General features: G+C 44.8%; 1 protein-coding gene across 10 annotated transcripts in view; it reads right to left on the bottom strand.

The window, feature by feature from the left end:
• fbxw2 (F-box and WD repeat domain containing 2) overlaps positions 1–23,616 on the bottom strand; it is a 121,123-nt gene that overhangs the window by 26,552 nt on the left and 70,955 nt on the right. For all 10 annotated transcript variants that reach the window (XM_061800578.1, XM_061800581.1, XM_061800575.1 and 7 more), the window contains one exon: positions 8,883–9,077. In XM_061800578.1, the coding sequence (XP_061656562.1) occupies positions 8,883–9,077 (195 nt within the window). The remainder of the gene's footprint in view (positions 1–8,882; positions 9,078–23,616) is intronic.

Raw genomic sequence — 23,616 nt, 5'->3', positions numbered from 1 at the left:
ATGTGGACATCGGTGACAGTGCCTCTGTATTAGCAGACAGACTGGGGTGGTAGTCCCCCTTTTTAAGAAGGAGGACCAGAGGGTGTGTTCCAACGACAGGAGGATCACACTGCTCAGCCTCCTTGGTAAAGTGTATACAGAGGTTCTGGAGGGGTGGGTTCATCAAAAGTCAAATCTCAGATTCAGGAGGGGCAATGTGGTTTTCGTCCTGGGGGTGGAATAGTTGACCAGCTCTAGACCCTTGCCAGGATCCTTGAGGGTGCATGGGAGTTCGCCCAACCAGTCTATACGTGTTTTGTGGACTTAGTTTGATCCGCATTCCCAGCAGTAAGTCGGACATGTTTCCTGTGAGAATTGGACCACGCCAAGGGTGCCCTTTGTCACCGATTTTGTTCATAACTTTTATGGACAGAATTTCGAGGTGCAGCCAAAGGGTAGAGGGGATCTGGTTTGGTGCCCTCAGCATTTACATCTCTACTGTTTGCAGATAATGTGGTTCTGCTGGCTTCATTAAGTTGTGATCTCCAACGGTCACTGGAGCGGTTCACGGCTGAGTATGAAGCAGCTGAGATGATGAGAATCAGCACCTCCAAATCTGAGACCATGGTCCTCAGTTGGAAAAGGGTGGCGTAACCTAGCCAGGTCAGGGATGAGATCCTGCTCCAACGTGAGGAATTCAAGTATTTTGGGATCTTGAGGGAGAAATAGAGCGGGAGATCGACAGGTTGATCGGTGCGTCTACAGTGATACCGATTTTGGATCGGTATATTATGGTAAAGAGGAAGCTAAGTCGAAAGGCGAAGCTTTCAATTTATCAGTCGATCTACGTTCCTACCCTTACCTATGGTCACGAGCTGCGGGTATTGACAGAAACTACAAGATCCCAGATACAAACGGCCAAAATGAGTTTCCTCTGCAGGGTCTCCGGGCTTTCCCTTAGAGATAAGGGGAGAAGCTCGGTCATCCGGGAGGGGTTCAATGTTGAGCCGCTGCTACTCCGCATTGAGCGGAGACAGATGAGGTGCGTGGGGCATCTGATTCGAATGCTTCCTGGACATTTTCCGGGTGAGGTGTTCTCGGCGTGTCCCACAGGAAAAAAACACTTCAGCAGGGACATGAAAGATGGTTAAAAGTGATGGGAAGATGAATGGAGCCAAATACAGGACAATTCTGGAAGAAAACCTGTTGGAGTATGCAAAAGACCTGAGACTGGGATGGTGCTTTATCTTCCAACAGTACAATGATCCAAAACATAAAGCGAAATCTACAATGGAATGGTTCACAAATAAACGTATCCAGGTGTTAGAATGGCCAAGTCAAAGTCCAGACCCGAATCCAATCGAGAATCTGTGGGCAGAGCTGAAGACTGCTGTTTGCAAAGGCTCTCCATCCAACCACATTGAGCTCGAGCTGTTTTGCAAGGAAGAATTGGCAAGAATTTCAGTCTCTCCATGTGCAAAACAAATAGAGACATGCCCCAAGCGACTTCCGTGTGTGGAGTTTGCATGTTCTTTCCATGTCTGTGTGTGTGTAAACCTGCCTCCTGCCAGTTGACAACTGGGATGGGCTCCAGCATTCCTGCAACTATCGTGCAGCTAAGAAAATGGATGGATGGATATATAAGTTTAAGCACACAACACTTCCTTGTTACTATTTACGGCGATGCGCGCATGCACCCCCCGACCCCACCGTCAACACCTCGCCCCTCCCTACACATCGACTTCCGCCTGTGTGCATTCTGGCTCAAATGCTTGAACATTGTACATTGTTATTTTTGTTTTGTTTGCTCAATGGCGGGAGTAGTAAAAGCATGGAGTATCGACTCGCTGTTACACTCGCTTTGTTGGCTCTGAGCAGACAACACTTCCTGGTTACTATTTACGGCGATCTGCGCGTGCACTCCTCTCCCCCCACCCTAATATTAACATGGGTTTTCTCAGGTGTTCAAATACTTATTTGCAGCTGTATCACACGAATAAATCGTTAAAAAAAAATCGTACATTGTGATTTCTGGATTTTTCATTTTAGATTAACTCTCTCACAGTGGACATGCACCTGCAATGAAAATTTCAGACCCATCCATGATTTCTAAGTGGCAGAACTTGCAATATAGCAGGGTGTTCAAATACTTATTTTCTACACTGTATAACACAGGGATAAGAATGACCAATTTGGAAAAACACTGAAAATGTCTGTCGATGGAGGGGGGGGGGGGGTTGAGATTCCTCCTGGATATTTTTCCTCCTATCGGAACACAGAGTGCACAGCACTTTGCCGGGAATGTCGACTTTTTGTATGTGTTCGGTTAAACATGTTGATACCGTTTTCAGTCCTATCTGCATGGTTACACTATTTTCAAGCCATGCCCGTCTGAAACAGTTTTTAATTCCAGCATCCTTGTCAATTGCTTGCTTGCAGCTTTAAATTCATTACAGGGCGCTGAATAACACGAAACACTTTTCAGGTTTTTATTTGTTAAAAACAAAGTATAAAATATCCAATAAATTTTGTTCGATTTCACAATTGTGTCCCACTTGTTGCTGATTCTTGACCAAAAAAATTAATTTTATATCTTTCTGTTTGAAGCATGAAATATGGCAAAAGGTTGAAAAGTTCAAGGGGGCCGAATACTTTCACAAGGCACTGTAGATGGGGCAACACGGTGGTGCAGCTGGAAAGCGTTGGCCTCACAGCTCTAAAGACCCTGGTTCAATCCAAGCCCTCACTATGTGGAGTTTGCATGTTCTCCAGGCAGTCCAGTTTCCTCCCACATCACAAAAACATGCAACATTAATTGAACAGTTAAAGTTATTATTACTGTATGCCTGTTTTTCTTTATTTCTTTTATCATTAGTTTCTTTTATTTTTTGTAGTTTGTAGCTGTTTGATATAGATTCTAGTAAATTCCATCTAAAATTTCACTGCCTGTCGTGATGTGTGTCTGGGTTTATTGAGTAGCGCCTCTGTACTCTGTACTAAGAAGGAAACCTCACAGACCTGCGCATCCAAGCCCACGCAAGATCCATCACCCACAAAATGGACAAATTGGAATTACAACTAGCCACGAGCAGCTTTGTCAAGAAATGCAGTATTATTTTCATCACGGAGACATGGCTACATCTGCGAATCTCCAATGTTGCAGTTTTCCTAGCAGGCCGCATGCTACAATAACAGGACAGAACCGAAGTCTCTGGTAAGACCAGAGGAGGAGTCCTTTGTGTCTATCTGCACAACGACATGTTCTAACAGCAGAATCACCGACACCCACTGTTCTACTGATTGAGAGGTCCTTGCAGTCTCATGCAGACCCTTTTATCTACGGAGGGAGCAAACAGTGGTCATTGTTGTAACTATTTATATCCCACCGGACGCTATTAGCGACATTAGCGCAGCACTTAGCCGTCTGCTCATGACTGTAAATAAACAGCAGCTCGCCCACCCCAACTGAGTATTGATTGTTGCTGGTGACTTCAATCAATTGTGTTTGAAGACTGTCTTACCCAAATTCATCCCATAAGTGATGTGTCCCACAAGAGGAGACAAAACCCTGGACCATGTTTATTCCAACATTAAACATGCATACAGGGCCTCACCCCTCCCCATCTTGCTGGATCCGATCATTTTTGCGTCACCCTTACGCCAACATACATCCCCCGACAAAAAAAAAAAAACAAGGCTTCAAAGACAATTATAACATGGCCTGAGAATGCACTCTCTCTGCTGCAGGACTGTTTTCATCCACCAGAACCTCCAGGTACACACAGATAGTGTTCTGTCTTATATAAAAAATGGTATGAACACTAATTGTAAATAGGCAGATCCGGGTTTTCCCCAACCAAAAACCCTGGATGCCCCGAGAGACTAAGGCACACCTGAGATGCCGCAACACCGCCTTCAGGTCAGGGGACAAGGCACAGTACAGTGCCGCTAGTGCTGACTTAAAGAGGGGGATCAGAGTGGCCAAAGCGGCCTAAAAAATAAAGATTGAGGAGTGCTTCCAGAAAACAACTCAAAAAAAGATGTGGGAGGGATTACAACAAACTACAATAGTAAGAACAAGATGTGTGCCGGAAACACAGACACCTCGCTGGCAGAGGAACTAAAACATTTCTTTATCCATTTTGAGATGGACAGATCTAACCCAGGCTCAACACAACGACCTCCCATCAGCAGCACACTGACGTTTCAAGAACATGAACTGAGAGGTGTGCTCAGGACTGTAAACACCAGGAAAGCTGCTGGCCCAGATGGAATGCCGGCGAGGGTACTGAAGGCTTGTGCTGATCAGCTGACGGGTGTTTTCACGAAAATCTTCAACAGATCCCTGCAACAATCAACTATTCCCTCCTGTCTGAAATTTGCAATCCTAAAAAAAAAAATCAGCCATTGATTGTCAAAATAATTACAGGCCTGTTACACTCACACCTGTAATCATGAAGTACTTTGACAGGCTGGTTGCACGCGACATAACGGGCTCGCTCCCTCCCTCACTCGACCCCTACCAGTTTGCCTACAGAGGAAACCGGCCCACTAAGGATGCTATCACAATAGCTCTCCACACTGCACTGAGCTACCTGGAATACCAAGGGAACTACGTCAGGATGCTTTTCATTGATTTTAGTTCAGCCTTTAATTCCATCGTCCCAGGCATTTTGGTTTACAAACTCTCCCTCCTTGGACTATCACCTTCCATCTGATGCTGGATTAATGACTTTCTCACAAACCGTCCACAGTCTGTCAGACTTGGCCCACACCTCTCTTCCTCAATCACCCTCAGCACCAGGTCCCCTCAAGGCTGTGTACTGAGCCCTCTACTATACTCTCTGTACATATATGACTGCATACCGGCTCATCCCAGCAACTCCATTATCAAGTTTGCTGACGATACCACCATGATCGATGAATCTGCCTACAGAGACGAGATTGGGAAATTGTCAGATTGGTGTTCTGCAAACAACCTCACACTGAACACCACAAAGACAAGGGAAATCATCCTGGAGTTCCGGAAATGCAGCGTCGACCCACTGTTCATCATTGGGGATAGTGTGGAGAGGGTCCACTCCTTAAAATTTCTGGGAGTCTACATCACAGACAAGCTCACCTGGATTGTAAATACCACCGCGGTGGTGAAAAAGATCTAGCAGCGACTCAGGAAGAACAACTTGGAAGCTAAGCTGCTGCAGGCTTTCTACAGACCACCGTGTAGAGCATCCTCACATACTGCATCACAGTGTAGTATGCTGGATGCACAGCAGGGGACAGGAATGCTCTGCAAAGAGTGATCAAGAGTGCCCAGAGGATTACTAGCTGCTCTCTGCCGTCCCTAGAGGACATTGCTAACTCCCACTATCACAGCAGAGCCACTAATATTGTAAAGGACTGTTCACATCCTGGTCATCACCTGTTTAACCTGCTGCCCTCTGGCAGGCGGTACAGGTCCCACAAAATATGGACAACCAAATTCAAAGACAGTTTTTCCCCAGAGCCATCAACTCCTTCAACTCAAAACCACTGAACATAACTGGACTGCAATGTAATATTATGCAAATGCCATTTGTGCATCTATACATCTATCCATCCATTTTCTTTGCCGCTTATCCTCACAGAGTTGCGGGGCGTGCTGGAGCCTATCCCAGCTGTTAACGGGCAGGAGGCAGGGTAAACTCTGCACTGGTTGCCAGCCAATCGCAGGGCACATGGAGACAAACAGCCACACTCACAATCACACCGGGGGCAATTAAGAGTGTCCAATTAATGTTGCCTGTTTTTGGGATATGGGAGGAAACCGGAGTCCCCGGAGAAAACCCACGCAGGAATGGGGAGAAGATGCAAACTCGAAACAGTCGGGGCTGGGATCGAATCCGGGTCCTCAAAACTTTGAGGCCAACACCTTACCAGCAGATCCACCGTGCTACCAGGATTATTTATTTATTTGTTTTTAGCAATAACTGTGCCTTGATGTATTTTATCTGTTATTTTTACACAAGATGTTCTATTTTTATTCTGTTTTATTCACATATGCACCCTGTGGAGAAGCACACATCATTTCATTGTATGCACAGCATATGATGACATTAAAGGCTTTTGATTTGATTTGATTTTGATCTGAGAACACACCACTACACTGTGGTTCCATGCCGCTAACCTGAGATCCCATTTCCCCACTTGGTTTTCTGCGTCCAAGTCAGTATCTTATTATTCTCTCATTTTTAACTGTGTGTGTGTGCATGCGTACATCCACGCAACTATGAATCTTTGATTGAGTGGTTGGAGGAAATTTATTTTAATTATGTAGAGTACTGTTTTGGAGACAAGGTTAGAGAGAGCAGACTTCGATGGTTTGGACATGTTTAGAGCCGAGAGAGTGAGTATGTTGGTAGAAGAGTGCTCAGGATGGAGCTGCCAGGCAAAAAAGCGAGAGGAAGACCAAAGAAAAGGTTGATGGATGTTGTGAAGGAGGACATGAGGACAGTGGGTGTTAGAGAGGAGGATGCACGAGATAGCCTTGGATGGAAAAAGATGACACGCTGTGGCGACCCCTCACGGGACAAGCCGAAAGAAAAAGAAGACTGTACTTCGAGAGGTACATTGTATTAAATGTTTTGTACATAAAGTTTGATTTGATTTGAATGTCAAGACCAGTGAAAGTGATACTGGTAGGTGGCCGGTTTTGCTGTGGGGTGTCAAATATGACTTCTGTTTTTGAGATGTTGAGTTTGAGGAAGTTTTCCAACATGCATGCCTTTCTTCTCCAGGCAGGAGTTAAGGGTGAATGAAGGGAGGGCTGCAAAAGGGAAGAAGTTGTCTTATCAGCATGGCAAAGTAATGAATTTTTGCCGGTTAATGTCATGACAGAGTGGACACGTATGGTGTGAATAGTGTAGGGCCAAAGACTCACTGGGGCTTCTTTGCACAGCCTGCACCTGGGATCCCATCTGATGTGGTAGACATTGATCTTGTGTTTAGGGCTTGTGCTGCCATGAATAGTGACTCCGTGCTCTCCATCAGTCCAGCCCTTTTCAGCCACTGGTATGTTTTGATAATGTCAGACACTGCTTCAATTTGACGGTAGTAAACTTCAAGCTTGGGCTTGTTTTCCCATAATTTCCCAAATGACTAATCATCCTTATTAGGCTTCTGTTGCCCAAGGTCACTTAGCAGGTTGTCCCTGGGGGCCATCTTCTAGACATAGTCTTGTAGGCCTGTTTTTTCATCCTGGATAGTGCCGGTGACACTCAATAGTCCTTAGGCATGAAGAAAACTTAGTTGGACAGCTTATTTTTGCTGCACTCCTTTTTTCCCATGTTGTCCAAAGTTGCTACATTGCATGGACAACATACATATGCTCTTGAGAGTCATGACTGAAACCAAATTAGTTTTGTTCATTCAAATTTTGAAAGACTTCCATCCAACCCTCTCCTACCGCTTTTCCGGGTCGGATCACACCGGCAGTAGCTTTAGCAGGGATGTCCAGACTTCCCTTTTCCCAGCCACTTAATCCAGCTCTTCTGGGGGGGATCCCAACACATCCTCGGGCCAGCCGAGAGGTGTAGTCTCTCTGTGGTCACTGGGGTCTGTTTTTGACAAACTTATTTCAGAAACTTTAATGCCATTTAAAGGCTTGCTTTTAAGGTCTTGTTCACAATTTGATACCTTTCAGGATTTAAGGTTGCATGGGAACTCATCATCTGAGCTGTGCTCAATCAGCAATTACCGATAGTCAAATTGTGTCTTGAAAATTCATTTAAAGGGCGACTGTCATGAAATAGATGATTTTTAGTATGTTATTAATGAAAAAATGGCAGCCGACATGGACCCATGCGTTTTTTCATCACAAAACATGATTTTGACATATTCAGCTTTTTGTAACTCGCGCCATGAAAATCCTCTTGAGGGATTTGTTTTCGAGAAGAAGCAGGAAGTGACGTACATGGCAGGACTGCCCTCAAGTGGACTCATTTGTTTCTATTAATTTTACCTCCGGGAAGGTAGCTCGTTCTTCCTTCGTGTTAGCCAAAATGCCGGCTTGTTGCATTGCTGGACATTGCTTGAACACTCAGGAGGATGGATTTACCCTTCATAAGTTTGCAAGAGTCCCGGTTTGTCATGAAAAATGGATTGCACAGGTGCAATGGATGAGAGCTTCGTGGGTTCCAAATGACAGGTAGGTGAGTATACAGCTACTAAAAAAAATAATAGTTTGGGGCGGACCACGTAATCGGTCTCTCATAACGTAACAAAAGATCTGCGTATGCCGTAAAGCAGCCCGCCTCGGCTCCATTATAAGCAACCTCTGTGCCAAAAATGAGCCACCCAGGCCGAGGCGCCGCGTCCGCTGGTCATGGCTTCGGTGAAGGCTGTGCGTCGGGCTCGCGGACGGTGGCGGCTCTGAACAACACTGCCGACAATGCTGCAGTCAGCAGAGTGTGACGACAATGCCATACAGCGCCCCAACTCGGCGGTGTTGTTAATCGCGGATGGCGGCGGCTATGAACAATGCTGTAAAGAAGCCCGGCGCGGCTCCATGATAAGCCAACTTGGCACCGAAAATCTTCTTCTTCAAAAAGAGCTTTCCTGTCAGAAGGGGTGTGTTCGTCTCCCATAATAGGGTCCACCGCGTCTTTTCAATGGTGAATGTCCGGAGTGACATCACGGACAAGGGATGAAGCCAATATGGCAACCACTTGGATGTCGTCGAATGACACTTCCGCAACCTTGCGCATGGATGACACGCTCTCCTATCATATTTATTATTTCATATAGACATTGAAGTGAATAATGTTATATGTATTTTTCATTATCATATCTATTTTAGAATTTTTATAGGGATGACACTTGATCTTTAAGGGTCCTCTTTAAATAACGTGCATGTTTAAACCAACCTGCTCCTGTGTGGCCACGGAAGTGCTGAATTTTGGCTCCTGTGCTCCACTCCCAGCACGCAATTGTGTTATCAAAGGATCCAGTCACAAGCTTCTGTTCATCAAACTTCACTGTGGCACAGGTATGAGTGTGAATTCCATAAATGCATTGCCCAGTGCGTACATCCCATAATTTTGCAGAGAGGTCATCAGATCCTGGAAAATAAGACTATGTATTAATATATATTATATATATTAATATATAATAAATTGTGACTTTGCTATCATACTAGTATGAATTACGTCAGCAAGAGTGATACAAAAGAAAGAAAGATGGCAAAAACCTTAACAGCAATAAAAGCAGTGAAATCAAAGGTGACAAAATTGTCAAATTTAACATTTTAAAAAAAAAATCTCATTCATTTAAACAACTCTTTTAAGCGCTGGATGTGACTCAGCAGTTTCTGAGATTTGTAGCCCATATATAAAAATTGATTCACACAAAACTAAGAAAAAGACAAAAAAAAAAGCACAGAAGTAATTTGTCAGTGCTCAATTGTGCATGTTCTCCCATTAAAAAAAGAGCCATGCCTGTAATTTTAATCATAGGAAAACCTTACCTATGAGAAACCATGAGAAAAAAAAATCCAGAAAATCACATCTGATTTTTAAAGAATTTATTTCCAAATCGGAGTGGGAAATCATTTGGTGAATTACAAAAGTTATTCTCAGTACTTTGTTGTATAACGTTTGTTGGCAACGAGAGAGCTTAAATGTTTGTGTGTTTTAACAAGGTTTTCACACAATATTGATGGTATTTTGGCCCATCCCTCCATGCAGATCTCCTCTTGATCAGTGATGTTTTAAAGCTGTGCTTGGGCGAGATAATTTAACCCCCTCCAAAGATAGTCTATTGAGTTGAGATCTGAATGGCGAGGTCACTCCAGGACCTTGAAATGTGTCTTGCAAAGCCACTTCTTTATTGCTCTTTTTGGGATCACTATAATGCTGAAAGACCCAGCTACATTGGATCTTTAATCCCCTTGCTGATGGAAGGAGGTTTTCACTCAAAATCTCATAAAACATGGCGTCATTCATTCTTTCTTTGACACGGATCAGTCATCCAAATCCCTTTGCAGCGAAACAACCCCAAGCATGATGTTTCTCACCAGATGCTTCACAGTAGGTATGGTGATCTTTGGATGAAACATTTTTTCTTCTCTTCTCTTTTCTTCATATCATCTGACCATATACCATTCTCCCAATCTGGATCATCCTAAATGCTCTCTCGCAAACTTCAGAAAGGCTAGGGCATGTACTCGCTAAAGGGGACACATCTGGCACTGCAGGATATGAGTTCCTGTCAGCATAGTGTGTTACTTATAATAGCCTTTGTTCCTTTGGCCCCAGCGCTCTGCAGGTCATTCACCAAGTTCTCCTGCGTAGTTCTGGTATTTTTGCTCACCATACTTTGATTCTGATCAATTTGACACCACACCTTGCGTGGAGCTCCATATCAAGGGTGATTATAAGCGGTCTGAGATTGGTCTCACAGTTGAGTTCTTCACACCAAGCTCTTACTTATTTTACAATATGTCTTCCCAGTCTGGTGCGGGTCTACAATTTTTTCTGGTGTCCTTTGACACTTGTTTGGTCTTAATCAAAGAGGAGTTTGGATTGTGTCTGTTCGAGGTTCTGGAAAGGTGTATTTTATTCTGTTCATGACCTAAAACTGGAGCAATTAATACAGAAAACAAATGGAGGAATGAGGAGCCCATTAAATAAGCAGTTACAGGTCTGTTAAGAGCCTGAAATCTTGTTTGTTTGGAGGTGACCAAATACTTATCTACAATGATTTGCTCATATCCATTTATTTTCTGAGTCGCTTATCCTCACAAGAATCGCAGGAGTGTTGTAACCTCTCCGAGCTATCATTGGGCTCGATGGCGGCTACACCCTGAAGTGGTTGCCGGTCAATAGCAGGGCACATACACACAACAGTCGCACACACAATCACACTGATGGGCAATTTACAGTCTTCAATTAATGCATGTTTTTGGGATATGAGAGGAAACCGGAGTGCCCGGAGAAAACCCACGCAGGCACAGGGAGAACATGAACACTCCACAAAGGCAGGATCGGCATTTGAAACCTGGCCCTGAGAACTGCGAGGCCAACGCCCGGACCAGTTGCGCCACCCTGACCCTGATTTGCAGAGAAATACTTTCCTAAGACCATGTGATTTTTCTGCATTTTTTGTTCTTCATTTGTCTCTCACAGGTGATCTTTAAGTGAGTATATTGGCACGAGTGTAGACTGACAAAGTACTTTTTTGCTCCATTGTACACACATATGACGGAACCTCAAAGTTGAAACAACTTGGGGGGGGGGGGTCGTACAAAAGCAACTTCGACCAAAAATCTGCATAAAAAATGCCAGTTGGACACAATTCTCAGAGTCCGAAGACCTGAGCAAAGCTGAACCCACATTTTAGTATGTGTGTGCCTGCGTGTGTGTGTGTCCTGTTTGGCTGTGAGACGAAGCAGAATGGAGAATTTGCATCGGCTTTATGCTGGAACTGTTTTACTGTGTCAGAGAGGAGTTTTTGAGCTTTCTACAGTGTATGAGTTCATCTTATTTTAATTGAAGTTTTTTTGAGGATTAAAGTCGAACAGAATTTCTAGAGGGGTGACAGGAAACAAAAGACAAAGACAGACAAAGCGCTAATTGTTAACAGAATGAGAAAAATAAATCACCTACAACAAAGAAACATTAAAGATGGATCTTGCATGAGACTGGAGCACTACACCCTATGAAGAAAGAACAAGACGAGAAGATGAAAGGACAAGGACAGGAAGCATACAAGACAAGGCTTGTGAACCCCGCGATAAAACTGTGGTGGGACTCAGTGAGATATAGAACAAGAATATAAGTCGCTGATACAAAAGCACTTTGTGTATACATGAGTATTTGTGAAGTGAGTAGTCTCAGAGCCAGTGAAAGAATCCCAGGGGTACAGTGAAGAAAATAAGTATTTGAACTATATTAAATGTTCTCCCACTTAAAATCATGTAGGGGTCTCAAATTTTCGTCGTAGGTGCATGTCCATTGTGAGAGAATTAATTTAAATGGAAAAACCCAAAAATCATAATGTATGAGTTTTTACCGATTTATTTGTGTGATACAACTGCAAATAAGTATTTGAACACTTGAGAAAACCATTGTTAATATTTGGCACAGTAGCCTTTGTTTGAAATTACAGAGGTCAAATGTTTCCTGTAGTTGTTCACCAGGTTTGCACACACTGCAGGAGGAATTTTGGCACACACCTCCACACAGATCTTCTCTAGATCAGACACCAGGATCCGGGAGTTTTCCTGGCTGTGTGCTTCACGTCATTGTCATGTTGAAAGACCCAGCAACAACCCATCTCCAATGCTCTGACCGAGAGAAAGAGGTTGTTCCCCAAAATGTCACAATACATGGTCGTGGTGTTCTTGGAATGGAACTCACCATTCATCTTCCTCCAAACAGGGTTAGTGGAATCATGACCAAAATGTTCCATTTTGGTCTCATCTGACCACAAAAGTTTCCCCCCTGACTCCTCTGTATCATCCAAATGGTCACTGGCAAACTTACGACGGGCCTTGACATGTGCTGGTTTAAGCAGGGAAACCTTCCGTGCCATGCATGATTTCAAACCATGACATCTTAGTGTATTACCAACAGTCACCTTGGAAACGGGGGTCCCAGCTCTTTTCAGGTCATTGACCAAGTGTAGTCCTGGATTGATTCCTCACATTTATAAGGACCAATGAGACCCAAGGAGGTGATGTCTTGCATTGGGCTCCACTCCGATTGAGATTGACCGTCATGTTGAGCTTCTTCCATTTTCTAATGATTGCTCCAGCACTGGACCTTTTTTCACCAAGCTGCTTAGCAGTTTCTCCGTAGCCCTTTCCAGCCGTGTGGAGTTGTACAATTTTGTCTCTGGTGTCTTTGGACAGCTCTTTGGTCTTGGCCATGTTACAAGTTTGAGTTTACTGAGTGTATGGGGTGAACAGGTGTCTTTATGCAGCTAACGACCTCATACAGGTGCATCTGATTCAGGATAATACTTGGAGTGGAGGTGGACTTTTAAAGGCAGACTAACAGGTCTTTGAGGGTCCGAATTCTAGCTGTTAAACAGGTGTTCAAATACTTATTTTCAGCTGTATCACACAAATGATTAAAAAAAAAATCATATATTGTGATTTCTGGATTTTTCTTTTCAGATTATCTCTCTCACAGTGGACATGCACCTACGATGACCCCTCCATGATTTCTCAGTGGGAGAACTTGCAATATAGCAGGGTGTTGAAATGTTGTGTTGTGCAATATTGGCTCATGCAGTAATGAAAGGCACACATACTCATAAAGAATCCTCAATATTCTTTGAAATAAATATGTTTTGTATTTTTGTAGTGGGTAGATCTTTGTGGCTTTATCATTCCATTTCATTATTGGTTGTTCTAAAAAAAAAAAAAAAAAGACAGCCCCCCCGACCCCGTCGATGGCGAGAGGCTGGCTGCTTGAAAAGTACATCTTCTGGTAAAAAAAAAAAAAAAAAGTATGGACACCCCTGCTGTAGAGACAGACTGACAAGAAGGATATGGCTACTTCTGACCAATTTTCTGTATTTACAAATAAATCTTCTAAAAGTTCAGAACACATCAATGTCTATGAAGAAAAATTACATAAATGAGAGTACTACCACTAAATTTAAGGAGAGTGTAGCTGTGCCATAAACTGTGAATACTGAGAAAACTGCTAAAGTTTTGGACAATTTCACCACAATAATCTCAAATGCCATGAATACAGTCACTCTTATAAAAACTAAGACCATCTTGAGGCGACCTAGAACACCATGGAAGAGCACCATGATGGTCAAGAGCTCTAAATCAAAGTGTAGGAAAGGAGAACGCAAGTGGAAAAAATCTAATCTCCAAATTGACTATGAACTCTACAGACAGTGTCTTTGTAATTTTAACCAAGAGTTAGTGAGAACTAGGCAGCAACATTTTTCTGAAATCTTCAGTAAGAATCTCAACTATACTTGCAGTCTTTTAGCTGTGGTTGAGAAGCTCACACCACCCCTCCATATCAGATCCAATGAGTTTTCCTATTATTTTAGAGAAAAAAAATACAATCCATCAGGTTAAATATCAGCAAAATGGAAAACTCTATGACCATTTCAGAATTTGACACAGTTGACCAGAAAACTGTGGAGAAAACTGCTCAGCAGCGGAAACTATAAATGAGCTTGATTCAATATTATCTGACATTTTCAAAACTATTGTGAAATCAGTGATAGCTGATTTTTAATCAATTGCTCACTTCAGTCTGGTGAGTTTCCTAAAGGTTTTAAAGTAGCTGCTGTTAAGCCTCTTCGAAAAACAGAGCGGACTGAACGATCCATCCAGCCATCCATCCTCTACCACTTCTCCGAGTCGGGTCGTGGGGGAAGTAGCTTCAGCAGGGATACACCGACTTCCCTTTCCCCGGCCACTTCTTCCAACTCTATCCGGGATCTTGTTCTTTCGGTCACGACCCACAGCTCATGCCCATAGGTAAGGGTGGGAACGTAGATCGACTGATAAATTGAGAGATTCACCTTTGGACTAAGCTCCCTCTTCACCACAACAAACTGATACAAAGTCCACATCACTGCCAAAGCTGCACCGATCCAACGGTCAATCTCCCGCTCCATTCTTCCATCAATTGTGAATAAGACCCCAAGATACTTGAACTCCTCCGCTTGAAGCAGGACCTCATCCCCAACCCGGAGAGGGCACCCCACCCTTTTCTAATTGAGAACCATAGTCTCTGATTTGGAGGTGCTGATTCTCACCCCAGCTGCTTCACACTTGGCTGCAAACCGCTCCAGTGAGCGATGGAGATACCGGCTTGATGAAGCCAACAGAACCACATCATCTGCAATGAGAAGAGATGCGATGCTGAGGCCACGGTTGACGGCCTTCTCCAAGTCCACAAAACGCATGTAGACTAGTTGGGCAAACTCCCATGCACCCTCGAGGAGGGTGTAGGCCTAGTCCACTCTTCCACGGCCAGGACGAAAACGACAATGCTCTTCCTGGATGTGAGATTCGACTTTCCGATGGATCCTCCTCTCCAGCACCCCTGACTTAGACTTTACCAGGCAGGCTGAGGAGTGTGATCCCCTTGTATTTGGAACACACCCTCCGGTCGCACTTCTGAAAAGGGGATCACCACCCCATTCTGCCAATCCAGAGGCACTGTCCCCGATGTTCACGCAATGTTGCAGAGGCGTGTCAACCATGACAGCCCCACAAGATCCAGAGCCTTTAGGAACTCTGGTCGGAAAATGAAAAAAGTTAAACACATCAAGATAAACAAGGAGGCAGCAGAGTGGTGCAACTAGTTAGTTCGTTGGCCTCACAGTTCTGAGGTCCAGGATTCAAATCCCAGCTTTGCGTGAGTGGAGTTTCCATGTTCTCCCTGTGCCTGCGTGGGGTTTCTCCGGGCATTCTGTTTTCCTCCCACATCCCCAAAAACATGCATTAATTAGGGACTCTAAATTGGCCTGTGGTGTGATTGTGACTGAAACTATTGTCTGTCTCTATGTGTCCTGCAATTGCCTGGCAACCAGTTTAGAGTGTACCCCACCTCTTGCCCGATTGTACCTGGGATTGGCGCTACGACCACTGCGACCCTGGTGAGGATAAGCGGCTTGGAAAATGAAGATGAATTAATGAAAAGAATAAAGATTCTTGGGTGAACAAGTTGTGTACAAAACTATAAGTAAAACGCTACATGGCAACGCTGCTGTAATTTTAACTCAGAAAAATATTTCTCTGCTTGCACATGCTTGAGAGCCATATACCCCACCATGATTGGTTGGCTTTGCACACAACACTTTAAAACTCCCATTTATGTAAAACTTGAGGACCACACTAACAAACTTTCATATTAAGGTGGGCGCCACAAAACATGATCTCAAAACATTTGTGGCCCACGGGCTGCCAGTTTGAGACCACTGATTGAAAGAATCCCATACCGGATCGGTCGTGGCCCAGGTTAACAACGGCGTTAACCTGTAGCGCGTTGGTGGAAATTCAGCTAATGGCCAAAGAAGAGGATGAAAGAGGATTCATCGGTAGAAGACGAAGAGGAATGCACAGGAATGTTGGCACGATGGCAGGAAAAGCTCAGAAGTTAGTTGACATGATGATTAGGAGAAAGTTTGATATATTGTGCATCCAAGAAAGCAAGTGGAAAGGTAGCAAGGCTAGACTTTTAGGGGCAGGGTTAAAATTATTTTACCATGGAATAGATGGGAAGAGAAATGGAGTAGGGTTTTTTTTTTTTTTTTAAAGGAAGAGCTGGCTGAGAATATCTTGGAGGTGAAAAGTGTATCAGATTGAGTGACGAGGCTGAAACTTGAAATGGAGGATGTTATGTATTATGTGATTAGCGGCCATGCCCCACAGTGTGACCTAGAGTTGCACGCAGGTTGACTACATTTTGTGCAGACTGTGTCATCTGAAGGAGGTTACTGACTGTTAGGTAGTGGTAGGGGAAAGTGTAGCTCGACAGCAAAGGATGGTGGTGTGTAGGATGACTGTGGTGGTGGGGAGAAAGATTAAGAAGCCAAAAGCAGAGCAGAGAACCATGTTGTGGAAACTGAGAAAGGAATAATGTTGTGCGGCCTTTCAGAAAGTGGTGAAACAGGATCTCGATGGACATGAGGAGCTCCCGGAAGACTGTACTACTATAGCCAGGGTGATCAGAGAGATAGGCAGGAGAGTACTTCGTGTGTCCTCTGGTCGGGAAGGAGAGAAGGACACTTGGTGGTGGAACCCCAAACTACAGGAAGTCATGCAAGGAAAGAGGTTAGCGAAGTGGGGCACAGGGAGGACGGAGAAGAGGCGAAACAAATACATTGAGATGCGATGTAGGGTAAAGGTAGAGGTGGCAAAAGCTAAACAAGATCCATATGACAAGTATACTAGGTTCGACACAAAAGAAGTAGAAAAGATCTCTCCTGGTTGGCCAGACAGAGGGATAGAGATGGGAAAGATGTGCAGCAGGTAAGGGTGATTAAGGATAGAGATGGAAATGTGTTGATAGCTGCCAGCAGTGTGCTAAATAGATGAAAGAATACTTTGAGAAGTTGATGAATGAAGAAAATAGATAAGGAAGAGTAGAAGAGGGAAGTGTGAAGAACCAGGAAGTGGCGATGATTAGTAAAGGCACTAAAGAGGATGAAAAATGGAAAAGCAGTTGGTCCTGATGACATACCTGTGGAGGTATTCAAGAAATTTGGAGAGATGGCTGTAGAGTTATTGACCAAATTATTTAATACTAGCAGGTGATAAGATGCCTGAAGAATGGAGGAAGAGTGTGCAAGTTCCAATTTTAAAGAACAAAGGTGATTTGTATTGGTGAGGGAACTATAGAGGAATAAAGTTGAGCCACACAATGAAGTGATGGGAAAGATTAGTGGACGCTAGACCTAGGACAGAAGTATCTGTGAGCAACAGTACAGTTTCATCCCTTGTACAGACCCGAACCCTAGTACAGAGAAGGTCAGAAGGAGCTACATTTTATCTTTCTGGGGCTAGAGAAAGCCTATGACAGAGTACCAAGAGAGGAACTGTGGTACTGCATGCGCAAGTCCGGTGTGGGGGAGAAATATGTTAGAATAGTACAGGACATGAGTGAGGGCAGAAGAACAATGGTGAGGTGTGCCTTAGGTGTGATAGAAGAATTTAAGGTGGAGGTGGGACTGTGTAATGGTTAGGCTGACAGATGAGGTTAGACACCTTCGACCATGATGTTCACAGATGATATTGTGATCTGCAGTGAAAGCAGGGAGCAGGTGGAGGAACAATTAGAAAGATGGAGGCATGCACCGGAAAGGAATGAAGATTAGCCAAAGTAAAACAGAATATATGTGCATGAATGAGAGGGGTGGAGGGGGAAGAGTGAGGCTCCAGGGAGAAGAGATAGCGAGCATGGACGTCTTCAATTACTTGGGGTCATCAATCCAGAGCAATGGTGAGTTTGGTCAGGAAGTGAAGAAATGGATCCAGGCTAGTTGGAACAGTTAGCAGAAGATGTCTCGTGAATTATGTGACAGAAGATTTTCTGAGAAGATGAAGAGCAAAATTTATAAAACAGTGGTGAGGCCACCAATGATTCACAGATTAGAGACGGTGGCACTGAAGAGATAACAGGAAGCAGAGCTTGAGGTGGCAGAAATGAAGATGTTAGATGTTTTGGAGACAAGGTTTGAGAGAGCAGATTTGGATGGTTTGGACATGTCCAGAGGCAAGAGAGTGAGTATATTGGTAGAAGAGTGCTGAGGATGGAGCTGCCACGCAAAAGAGCAAGAGGAAGACCAATGACAAGGTTGATGGATGTTGTAAGGGAAGATATGAGGACACTTGTTGTTTGAGAGGAAGATGCAGGAGATAGGCTTAGATGGAAAAAGATGACACGGTGTGGCGACTCCCAACAGGACAAACAGAAAGGTAAAGAAAAGGAAGAAGACAATATACAATGTGACTCGTTCTGATTCCATAAGACGTATCAAAGTGGCTGCCATGTGGAATTTGGTGTGTTGATATGGTGGCCATGGTGATGATGGTAAAATCTACTGTGTATACTCCATAGAGCATTGCACAGAGATAGAGTAGCATTGCAGTGGTGTTCACGCTGAGGAATACAAAAGACAAATATATGCGGTCTGAAATGTGGTATTTTATCGATTTTATCTCGTCTATGGCAACGGATATGGAAATCGAAGCAGACTGAATACTCGTGGCTCATGAAATCGACACGCATATGATAAGTACTCTGTGTCAACAATGTTACCACAACCAAGCACACTGCGTAGTAAGTTTGGATAAAACCGACGTTATACATTTTTTTGAATATGACAATAACTTAGGGCTTGTTTGTGTTTTTCGGTAGTGACTTAAGCACACAAGAAAGGACTTACAAACCATCAGAGTCCTCTTTTGACTTTTTTTCGGCATGAATCTTTTTCCGGAGTGACTCTACAGAGCTTCGTGTCAATGGAGGCGCAGTGGCTCCCTAGCCAACAAAATGGATGAACATCAGCTTCTGATCAAGACTTGCAAAAACTTTGGACGTTCTGCTGCCCTGTGCTTCACGTAGACTTGGTGTGTGGACACGTCGCTGATGCTGCACTTAAGCTAGACGGCTTTCATCTTTATCGTGCGGACCATGTCGTGGAGCTAACACCGAAATCGAAAGGCGGTGGAAAATGCTTTTATATTCATGAGAAATGGTGCACGGACATTACAAAATTCAGCACACACTGCAGCCTGCTTTTAGAGTCATTGTCTCTTTCATTCTCATAGGTGTTCATATTCCTCCTCAAGCTGGCATGAACGCAGCACTGCTAACGCTCGCCAAGCAGTAAACAAGATTGAGAAAAAACACCCAGATTCACCACTTATTATCCTAGATCTTAACACAGTGAAACTTAACCAAAAACTTCTTAAATATAAGCAGCACGTAAAATGTCTGATGAGGGAAAATAACTTTCTAGACCACTGTTATACTTCCTTTAAAAATGCATATCATGGAATTCCCCGCGCTCCTCTGGGCTCCCCTGATCACTGTTTATTGTGCTTAAAGGGTATGTAAAGTCTTCAATGCACCTTTTGCTTATTTTACTGTTTTTTTTTCTATTGCTGAATTCAAACCTGAAATCCGTTATGAAGGAAACTCTTATTCTTCAATTTTTCCAAAAGTTGATCGCACATTGGTGGATTCACTGAAAATACACGACCACAGCGGAAAAATCTGAGAAAGGACATTGCGTCAGAAGTTGAGATAAACATGGCGGACATTCAAGTCCACTGTAAGAATGACACAGAATTTTCTGATAATTGGAAAGATGAACATGATTCTGAAGGGTCCCACGAAAACAGTGAAGAATACAAGACTTCCAAAGGCGTGAAAGGTTATCAATTTGAGCCAGTTAGACCGCGCACATGTTTGAAATAGCTGGCGAGGAGGACGTGCTTGTTTTGGAAACACAGGACTGGTAAGCCTTTGTGAAGTTGTTGTTTTGTTCATTTAGCTTCAAACTGCGAAATAGTAATGGCTTTGATATCCTGAATGTATATAAGAAGTTTTCGGTCCTGTTTTAAAATTATGCACAGGCCGTGTATTTAGTAAATAGGTACTAGACAACCGCGACTATTTTGCATGTACAAGGCTTGTTTATGATTGCACCAAAACACAGAGAAGCTGATAACATAGTCCACAGTCAAGGATGGTATATTTTCACGAAGGATTTTAATGAATGAAATCCGTTTGAAACGTTTCGATAATTTGAGAGCAATAGCTGGTCATAATTTGGTTCACCATAAATATAATTTCACATGTTAAACTGATGCCCTATTTCAGCCGTCACCTTATCGTGGTGGAGAGGTTTGTGTGTCCCGATGATCCTAGGAGTTAAGTTGTCTGGGGCTTCATGCCTTTGGTAGGGTCCCCCACGGCAAAAAGGTCCTAGGTGAGGGACCACACAAAGTACGACTCCAAAACCCCTATGACGAGCACAATAAATGGATCTTTGTTTCCCTTGCCCGGATGCGGGTCACCGAGGTCCCCCTCTGGTCCCCCCGAAGGCGAGCACCTGGTGGCCGGTCGTGCACCCATGGGGCTCGGCCGGGCATAGCCCAAAAGGGTAACAGGTCCTTCTTCCCATGGGCTCACCACCTGTGAGAGGGGCCATAGGGTGCGATGTGAGCTGGGCTTGTAGCCATAGGCGAGCCGATCTCCGGCTACAAAAACTAGCTCTCGGGACATGGAAAGTCACCTCTTTGGCAGAGAAGGAGCCCGAGTTGGTGCGTGAGGTCGAGAAGTTCTGACTAGATATTGTCGGACTCGGCTTGACGCACCGCTTGGGCTCTGGCACCACTCCTCTTGAGAGTGGTTGGACTCCGTTCCACACTGAGTTGCCCACAATGAGAGAGGCCAACCAGATGTGGGTATCCTCTTGCCCTCCAGCTTGGGGCCTGTATGTTGGGCTTTACCCCGGTGGATGAGAGGGTAGCCTCCCTCCTTCTTCACGTTGGGGGACGGGTCCTGACCGTTGTGCTTTTGCACCAAACAGCAGTTCAGACTACCCACCCTTTTGGGAGTCCTTAGAAGTGTGCTGGAGAGCGCCGCCTCTGGGGACTCCATCATTCTGCTGGGGGGACTTTAAAATCCATTAGTGGGCAGCGTCCCATTTTTGGGACATCATGATTTTCACGCATTATATCCTTCAGTATATCATAATATTTAGTGTTTTAATCTGAAGCCATAATATGGTATTAGGAGAGGATAATAATCGGTCAAAACATATCTCTAGTATGTACCACTTCACAGAACTGATAACATACCCGTCCCAGTTTTGGGACGCTGCCCACAAGAGATACATCTTTTTTGCCCTTTGCTTTATGCGTTAAACAAAAAGAAATGTTATTTCCTTGATTGTGGCATGTGAGGAGACTTTTATCTTGATCAGGCAAAAAATTGCCACCCTGCCCGTGAATGGGTTAATGCCCATGTGGGCCATAACGGTGATACCTGGAAGGGCGTGATTGGGAAGAAAGGCCGTCCCGATCAGAACCCGAGTGGTGTTTGGTTACTGCACTTCTGTGCTTATCACGGATTGTCCATAACGAACACCATGTTCAGGCATAATAAGGGTGTCCACATGTTCACCTGGCAGTTCGATGGTTGGCTTTGTGGTTGTGTCATTGGACTTGTGATGGCATGTCTTGGACAATCAGGAGAAGAGAGGGCCGGAGCTGTCAACTGAGGGTTACCTGGTGGTGAGTTGGCGTCGATGGTGGGGAAAGATGCCGGTCCAACGTGGCAGGCCCAAACGTATTGTAAAGGTCTGCTGGGAATGACTGGCAGATTTCCCTGTAAGAACGAATTTCAACTCCCAAGTCCGAAAGAACTTTGCTCACATCCCAGAGGAGGCGGGGGATATTGAGTCCGACTGGACGATGTTCCGCGCCTCCATTGCTGAGGCGGCCAGCCGGAGCTGTGGCCATAATGTGGTTGGTGTTTGTTATGGCGACAACCCGCGAACAGGTTGGTGGACACCAACAGTGAGGGATACTGTTTAGCTAAAGAAGGAGTCCTGGCGGACATTTTTGACCTGTGAGACTCCCAAAGCAGCTGATAGGTATCGGCTGGCCAAGTGGAATGCAGCTTTGGTGATCACTGAGGCAAAAACCCAGGCATGGGAGGAGTTCGATGAGGCCATGGAGAACGACTTCAGGACAGCTTCAAGGAAATTCTGGTCCATCGTCCTGCATCTCAGGAAGGGATAGCAGTGCACTGTCAACACTGTGTATAGTGGGGATAGGGCTGCTGACCTCAACTCGGGATGTTGTGAGTCAGCAAGGAGAATACTTTGAAGACCTCCTCAATTCCACCAACACGCCTTCCCATGAGGAAGCTGTGTCTGGGTGGTCTGAGGTAGGTTCTTGATCTCTGGGGTTGAGGTCACGAGGTGGTTAAAAAGCTCCTTGGCAGCAGGGCCCCAATGGTGGATGAGATACGCCTGGAGTTCCTAAAGGCTCTGGATATTGTGGGGCTATCCTGGTTGACATGCCTCTCCAAGATTGCGCAGACATCAGGGACAGTGACTCGGATTGGCAGATTGGGGTGGTGGTGCCCCTTTTCAAGAAGGGTGACCAGAGGGTGTGTTGCAACTATAAGGGGATCACACTCCTCAGCCTCCCTGCTAAGGTCTATTCAGGCGTGCTGTAGAGGAGGGTCCATCGTGAAGTCGAATCTTGGATTCAGGAGGAGCAATGTGGTTGTCCTCCTGGCTGTGGAACACTGGACCAGCATTACACCCTCGGTAGGATCGTTGAGGGTGCATGGGAGCTTGGCCAACCAGTCTGCATGTCCATTGTGGACTTCAAGAAGGCATTCGACCATGTCCCTCGGATAGTCTTGTGGCGATTCTTCGGGAGTATGAGGTGTTTGGTCATGGCACGACCGCTGTCAGAGTTTGGTCCGCATTGCTGGCCGTTTCTGGTGAGAGTTGGACTTCTCCAAGCCTGCCCTTTGTCACCAATTTTCTTCAGAACTTTTATGGACAGAATCCCTCGGCGCAGCGAAGGGACAGAGTGTATCCGGTTTGGTGGCCTCAGCATAGCATGTCTGCTTTTTGGAGATGATGTGGTTCTGTTGGGTTCATCAAGCCATTATCTCCAAGTCTCATTGGAGCAAATCACAGCCGAGTGTGAAGCGCCTGGGATGAGAATCAGCACCTCCAAATCCGAGACCATGTTCCTCAGTCAGAAAAAGATGGCATGCCCTCTCCGGGGGTTGGGGATGAGATCTGCCTCAAGTGGAGGAGTTCAAGTATCTTGGGGTCTTGTTCACGAGTGAGGGAAGAACGGAGCGGGAGATCGACAGACCGATCGGTGCAGCATCTGCAGTGATGCAGACTTTGTATAAGTTTGTTGTGGTGAAGAGGGAGCTTAGTCGAAAGGTGAAACTCTTAATTTACCAGTAGATCTACGTTCCTACCCTCACCTATGGGCACGAGCTGTGGGTCATGACCCAAAGAGCAAGATCCAGGATACACGGGGCTGAAATGAGTTTCCTCTGCAGGGTGTCCGGGCTCCTCCTGAGAGATAGGGTGAGAAGATCGGTCATCCAAGAGAGGCTCAGT

The sequence above is a fragment of the Syngnathoides biaculeatus genome, chromosome 17, assembly GCF_019802595.1.
Source record: "Syngnathoides biaculeatus isolate LvHL_M chromosome 17, ASM1980259v1, whole genome shotgun sequence".
NCBI classification, from domain to species: domain Eukaryota; kingdom Metazoa; phylum Chordata; class Actinopteri; order Syngnathiformes; family Syngnathidae; genus Syngnathoides; species Syngnathoides biaculeatus.
This window is presented reverse-complemented; position numbering and strand designations above follow the sequence as displayed.